This window comes from Pinus tabuliformis, chromosome X, assembly GCF_031772625.1.
Source record: "Pinus tabuliformis cultivar Carrire ecotype Pingquan chromosome X, CPIR1, whole genome shotgun sequence".
In the NCBI taxonomy this organism is placed as follows: Eukaryota; Viridiplantae; Streptophyta; class Pinopsida; order Pinales; family Pinaceae; genus Pinus; species Pinus tabuliformis.
In genome coordinates this window covers 875,180,445-875,187,963 of record NC_142308.1, presented here as the reverse complement: position 1 = coordinate 875,187,963, position 7,519 = coordinate 875,180,445, and the positions used below count along the sequence as shown (strand labels likewise).

General features: G+C 33.6%; 1 protein-coding gene across 1 annotated transcript; it reads left to right on the top strand.

Annotated features, from left to right (window-relative positions):
* The first annotated feature begins 2,075 nt into the window (after positions 1-2,075).
* On the top strand, positions 2,076-5,237 carry LOC149142496 (oxidoreductase bty37-like). The gene is made up of 7 exons (XM_089447506.1): positions 2,076-2,229; positions 2,354-2,476; positions 2,588-2,631; positions 2,797-2,922; positions 4,482-4,566; positions 4,717-4,773; positions 4,882-5,237. The coding sequence occupies exons 1-7, from the start codon at positions 2,086-2,088 to the stop codon at positions 4,972-4,974; spliced, it is 672 nt and encodes a 223-aa protein (XP_089303632.1). The 5' UTR covers positions 2,076-2,085; the 3' UTR covers positions 4,975-5,237.
* Positions 5,238-7,519: the final 2,282 nt, after the last annotated feature.

Below are 7,519 nucleotides of genomic sequence, written 5' to 3'. Positions count from 1 at the left end.
TGCTCTTGAAACATGCAAGAAGAGTCCAATTTGTAAAAGAATGGTCTGCATCTCTCCTTTATAGAAGTATGGGAGAAGAGGCTCCCAATGCATGCATTGCAGAGATGTGAGATAAGGAAGGATTCAAACTCCAAGTCAAATCCTTGCAAGGCATACTAACTCTCTTTGAACCATGCGCTGCACTAGTAAACTTAGCTCTAAAATATGCAATTATGCATGCACAACTCAAGCTCTTTTAGTGCCAAATTAGACTAAGACATGTGAACTCATGCATGCAAACTCTATCCTGTGTGCAAATATCTATTTTATAATTTCCAATATTTAAAGGGTTAATGCAAAACAGAGTTAAGTGGATAAGTTTTGAACTTTGCCAGAATAACAACTCACATGCATGTACATGCCAAACCAGTGAACTTGAACCTCCAAATAGACCATAGATAGGTTAAGAAAGAACTTCGCTGCACCTAGATTATGTGACAAATGCTAATTATAAATCAAGCATTTTGAGTGCTTTGGTATATCTATATTTAGCCACCACATGTCTAAATGTGAGGCCCCTGACACTTGCTGATGATCATCTTGAAATCTAACCACACATCTTCCATCCAAATCGGAAACCAGCAGCGAATCCAACACTGCTCAGCAGAACCATGGCACTGCCTCTCCACCTGCTAAAAATAAAGTTGTTAAAAATAGAAATGCCCAAAATAGCAGTGCCACCTCCAAAAGCATAGAAGTCTTGCAATGTCAAGATAGCAACTATGTCAACACTTAAGTAGCGTGTCTAAAAATAGCCACTGTTAAAAAAATAGCAGCAAGCAGATGCTATTTTTTCAGTATGGGCCAAAGACATCTTACAAACTTACAAAGTCAGCTTTTGTGCTATTGGACAAGAACGTACATAATTGTCTCACTGATTTTTTGGACAGTTTTATTCTTTTTACAGTTTGTATAATGTAGATATTGAAATTTTTTATTATGTTGGCATGCATGCACACACACAATGGTAGAAACCTAAGATTTGTCATTTCTCATATCACACACATTTTACATTCTGTTTTTTGTTTCTCATTTCTGGTAATGTAGTCCCTGCATTTACAAGCTGGTGCTTTTCTAGAAGAGTCACTTCTAATCTCAACATCTTTTTTCTAGATTGCTTTAACACTTAAAGGTTGAGCCTCGTTGGTTCCTCCATATGTGCATGCTTATCAAAATTCCTGCTTCCTCCTACTTTTCCCTTTTCTTTGCATGATTCCCCTTTTGTTGATATCCATTGCATTCTTCAACCATTCTGAATGACTAGTTCAAGGCAGATGTCTTTTGTCTAACGTGGTGCAGAGTGAGGATTTGAAAACAGAAGAATGGAACCAGAAAGTTTTAAATTACAAACTGTAGTCGTGTGTGCAGGGTGAGGCTTTTAGAGCAGTAATAGAGGAACCCAAAAGTTTTCATGATTTCCGTCCTGTTGACATCTATTGTACTCTTTGACCATTCTGAATGCTAATGCGAGGCAGATGTCTTTGTCTAAGGTGGTGCAGAGTGAGGTTTTCAAAACTGTAAGAAAGGAACACGGAAGTATTCAATTGCAAACTGTAGTCTTGTGTGTAGGGTGACGCGAGAGGAACCCAAGTGTTTTAAACTGGAAACTGGAATCTTGCCACTATAGCTCTGCCTGTACATGAAAGGGCAGCATTTTGGAAACAAATTTTAAGGCAACGAAGGATCTGGATGATATGAACATTGGATGCTGAATACCATATTGTCAAAATTGAAGGCTTCTATGAGAAATTGCATATTCATCCAAAGAGCAGAAAGACCTTTCATGATAAAAGATGTCTTAGCAGAACATGGATTGCCTTACATCACAATTTAGGACTTAGCTTTACAATTTACATCAAGTTGGATTCTAAGTTGACGATTTTTAATTCATGGCAGGAATAGCTGTAAATTTGCAATTAAAAAATATAATTATAACTACATGCATGTCACAGTGTAGATTTCCTTTTCGCTGGGTTGCCCAACTTGTGATCAAAGCATGGTTGTAATTTGATTCTTTATTGAATGCAAAATTAGAAACACAACATAATGGCTCAATCTTTATCTATGGAACCTGAGAAGAAGCTTATTACAATTGACATTACTTCGGATACTGTCTGCCCATGGTGCTTTATCGGCAAAAGGCATCTGAACAAGGCTATGGATGCATCAAAGGATCTCTACAACTTTCAGGTAGTCTAGTCATTTTTTTTTTCGATTTTATTGTCTATTTTTTGTGTCTATATTAGTCGTGGCATCGAGCATATCCTTGTTTTCATTAGAGGAAGAATGCCTAACTTTACGAGCTTTATTCCAGGTCAGGTGGCATCCATTTTTGCTTCAACCTGATGCACCAAAAGAAGGGATAGAAAAGATTGTTTATTTTAAGCAAAAATTCGGCGATGAGAACTCAGAACGCATTATGTCTCGTGTTAGCAAGGTTAATGTCATGCTGTTCCTCAATAATTGATGTTTTTTTTCCCTCATTTAGGATGATAATTAAATTCATAGGGCTCTGTTCTAAGACATCATTTATATTTCACTGTTCCAGGCATGCCAGAGTGTTGGAATTGATTTTAAAATTGGGGGCCTGACGTAAGCTGCTGCATCTTACTCTTAAAGATCTGAATTTGAATTTTGCAATGCATGCTTATGTTGAGATTTTGATAAGTCATCCCATTAGTAACATATCAATGGAATCGAGGACAAAAGACTAATGGGTAAGCATCTTTACTAATTGGATCAATAATTTTCTTGCAGGGGGGACACATTGGACAGCCATCGATTGATAGCATTTGCAGGTCAGCAGGGCCTGGAAAAGCAAAATGCCCTTGTGGAAGAGTTGTTTCTCAATTATTTCACACAGCAAAAGTATATAGGTGATCGGTAAGCTTTAATCTGAAATGTACTCTGAACTGTGATTGCATTTACCGTTGAAAGAGTTTGTTAGTGATATATAGTTTATTTAACAGCGTTAATGTTTTTATCACAGTCCTCCAGGGGCATTATTTCTCATGAGGAAAAATCTCTAGCCACAAATACGTGTTTCATCCAAGGTCATAGGACTAGGTCTTGGCAACAAACTGATAAGCCAAAGTGTCAGACGCAACTTACCACTGGGCAAAAATGCATCAAGAACTTGCAAAACGCCAGCAGACTAAAGAACATATAAAGCATTCACAATTTATTGAAAAAATTAGAGACTTTCATTACATGACAAATCCATTATTTTAAACATCAAAATAAACATGCCTATGTAAATAGGCAAATGAAAGTGTGATTGACAATTATGATGCCATCCAGTGAGACCACCTTCGCTTTATCGGACCTCTAAACTTAAATTGATTGGTTTGATTTATCAAGTTGTTTTAATGATGAATAACGTGGAAATTAAATTTCTGAGCTCTTTTTTATTTTTTATTAGTTAACAGGCTATGGAGTTTGGTTTTAGTTACACATGTTTTGAAAATTAGATTTTTTTTTGGTAGGTGGGTGGTTTGAGAGAATCTGCTTTTTATCTTCCATATTATTTTAATAGGTTTTTTTTTGCATTATATTTTATAGGTTCTTTCATGCCAAGGCATTTAAATTTTCTCTTGCACCGTATTTTGCTATGAAGCTCTCTTATTTTTGCAATATTTATTTCTTTCTTGATTTGGTAACAAAAAAGGTAATTTCAATTTTCTAAATTTAACTTAATGATTTCTTTATAGTAACTCAGCTTCTCTTTAATAGTAACTCAGCGTTCTCTCCGTCATGGAGTATGCTCTAAAACTGCTTTTGCTTGGCTAAGAGCTTGTCTTTCTCGGACTTAAGGAAACAGGTTTACAGTCCAAGACCCAGAGGCACCTGGCAGGGGTGAAACCCTGCCCCCTAACTGACCACAGGTTATTCTAGGTGACATGGTTTTCTTTGAATAACGGTGATGAGTCAGCCTGCATTCATGGTTAGCAGATAGAGATGGTTGTCCTCACTGCTAATTTGATAACTGAGTTAGGATAGATTTTCCCACCTATAAATGAAAAAAAATAAAAAAATCCCAGCGTTTTCTTTTTCTCCATCTACATTAAATTTTTAGATATTGATATTGCTTTCAATAGTAGTTATATCAGAGAGGATGTCTTCTTCCATCATCCCGTAATGGTTTAAATTTAGTACAGAATTTAGTGTTAGACTTACATATTTCTACAATCGAAATGAGATAATTGGTGACTTTGACTATGTTGCATTTTATATTATTTTCTATAAATCAAATTCTCAATCTCAGGCTTTAGCTACGAATTAATGATGTTGGCTTTCTTTATAGCCAGAACATAAACAGTTTAGATTCCTGTATATTTATACAAATTAGGCATAGTTACTGTTCCATGTTAGATAACATGAATCGATTTAACTGTACCTCATATGTTAACTTGCAAGTTCTCTGAATTCGGTTGCTATTGTAGGAAAGTACTTCGGGAGGCTGCTGAGAAAGTGGGTATAACGGGTGCAAAAGAATGGCTTGATGATCCAAATAACGGACTGAAAGAGGTAAACTTTAGCTTCCATGATCATATGACAGGATTTTGTATTTGTTTCAGCCTTAACATGTCATTTCGTTACTTTTTTATATAATTGTTGATATCAGCTTGTTCCTAACAATAGGCATTCTCTGACTTCAAGTTTTTCTATGGCTCCTAGATTAACGAAGAGCTTCAGAAATATGCACGTAATGTGACGGGAGTCCCACATTTTCTGGTTTGTGATAAGATTCACTGGTTATTCTGTAGTATATGGAAGATGCTATTCTATAGTTCAAAAACATATGTTGTTGATGTTTGCTAAAGTTATTGTTATCCCTTGCAGATTAATGGGCAGTATAAGTTACATGGTGCTCAGCCATCAGAAACATTTCTGAAAGCTTTTCAATTAGCAGCTACGAATGATAAGGTTAATTAAACATTGTAATCTTCGTTTATATCTTTATTTTCATTATCATTGCATTGTTTCTATCCATGTAGGTGAGGCCTTCCCAATTTCTATACTCACAAACAATTCTATAGATTTAAAGAGTAGTTTATCTATGCTTTTACTTGCTGGGACTCCTTCTCTGATAGCAGGAGAGAGAACTAGAACTTGCAGTCCGTAATCTAGCTATATTGCAACACAAATTTAGGAAATTTCAATTTGTATTGTAAGTTTTTAATCGCTTATTTTGTTATTGAAAAAGGTTGCATCACATCAGGAGGATACAAATACAAATTTCAGAATGACATGTCTCAACTTAAAAAAGAAGATAAATGTTAAAGAGTGTTACTTCTTTCAGAGAAACAAACATATATTTTGAACATAAAAGAAGAAAATACTAAAACATAAAAGAAGAAAATATTAAAACAAAAAGATCATGGAAAGAAAATTTTAATGCAAAATAGAAATAACCATTCTGTGATAGAGGAGGGATTATAATACATGCATGAGTAGCACAAAACCAAATAAGTTAATTTATAGAAAATAAAACTGGGAAAAAATTGGTTTCCCTTAATTAACCGGTTAAACCTATTGTCGGAAGAAATCAAATTGGATTAAACTCCTTAGTATGCTGCCCATTGCGGAATTTAGAAAAGGTGAATACAGGATGGATGAGGTAAGGGAATCACTATAAATTCCCGAGAGAATGCCCTTACTTTTAAGAGATTGACATTAATACAGTGATTTTCACTTTCCAAGGTAGGAAAGTTTGAAAACATAATGCTAAAAGGTAAAATAAAAGATGGATGAGGTGTTTGAAAGCATTGTTTTTAATATATTAAAGAAATATATTTTACCATGGTTTTCAATATCATTTTAATTTGCCAACATTGACGTGGAGATAACATTTTATAGGATTGTTTGGATATGATTATAAATTATAATAAGAAAGTAACAGAAAAGAAGTCTGAAATTTTATAATACAAATAAGTTGTTGGTACATGGAAGTAATTTTTATTTTTTATTTATTTATTTTTTTAATGTTTTGTTTGTTTGTTTCTGTTCCAGCCAGGGTAAATAATTGGGTAATATCAGTAATAGTATAGAAGTACTTAAATGATTTAAGGTTTAAAAAAATAGATGAATTATAAAAGATGCAATTAAGTAGAATGAAGTATTTAATCAGAATTAGAATTTTGTATTTATATGTAAGAATGTAGGTGTATTGCAACAAATGTATTAGGTGGTACATAACTATATTTTCAAAAACAATTTTTGAATCTTTTTATACACTAAAATTACAATTGTTTTATGTGGGACTCTAAATTGGACAATAAAAAACTGGGTTTTGTAGGTATATATCCCACAAAATTGACCCACAAAAAAACATAAATTACATGTCATACTATTCCTGATTCATAATGCAATCCTTCATAATTGTGCAATGTCAATCTATTTAAGGCTAAGAAATAGGAGGCGACCTAAATTTGTCATTGATTTAAATCTCTCAATCTTAATTTACACTTTTCATTGACACAAAAATCTGCATCTTTATTGAGATCATTAAGAACATGGAAATATGTTATTGAAGACAACCATTGCTTTCTTAATTATTTTCACAAAACTTTCTTATGTCTCTCCCTCATAGAGGAGCCTTTCACCAAATGTTGAAAAAGGAGGAAGTCTCCCAAAATAGTGAGCTAAGCTACCTGATTTTCTTTGGCTATTTGAAGCCCCTGGTAGAGGGCATACACTTCAATTTGGTCATTTTTTGCAACCTTAATTTCCTCCGGGCCATAGGGCACCCCTCCCCATCCTGCTGCTCTTGGTTTCACATATTTGTTTAAATTGAAACTTTTGAAAGTTATTTGTGCATTGTGATTTTAGCATGCATAATAAATAAATAAATAAATAATAGTAGTTTGTGTCGTCTTTCTAGCCATGTGTTGTTCAAAAAATATTAAAAGAGATTTAATATGTCAAATTTGAATTTAAGTAAATGCTTGTTTTTGTGCATTTCTATAAAACTTAACAAGTGAACTTTGTTCCCACCATCTAATTGAATGGTCAAGATTAAAATACACACACATGAATGAATGAATGATCACTCCTCTTTTTTTTGGACACCTTGTTTTTTCTCTTATATAAGTAAAATGAAAAATAGAATATCCTTTTGAATAGGAAACATCCACAAGTACACACATTTTTATAGTTTGTGTTATATAGTTTTTAATATAAGTATTTATAGGGTCTTCACTATCTACCAGAAAAATGTTTTCATAAGTTTTAGATAATAGTTAGTGATAGGGTGTTTTGTTAAGGCACTCCTTGTGTGAAGGTTGTCGGTTTAGATGACCCTAAGTCATGGTTTCTTAACCAAAGGCTAATCTTGAAAGTCATGAACAAACTAGCAAAAAAAAAAATGATAAAATTATATCATTGGATAGAGAATTCAATGGTGAATCTACATGTACTAACTTGACTACTTTCCATGGAAGAAATGAAGGGATTTAACTTATTGAAATTTTGGCTCTAT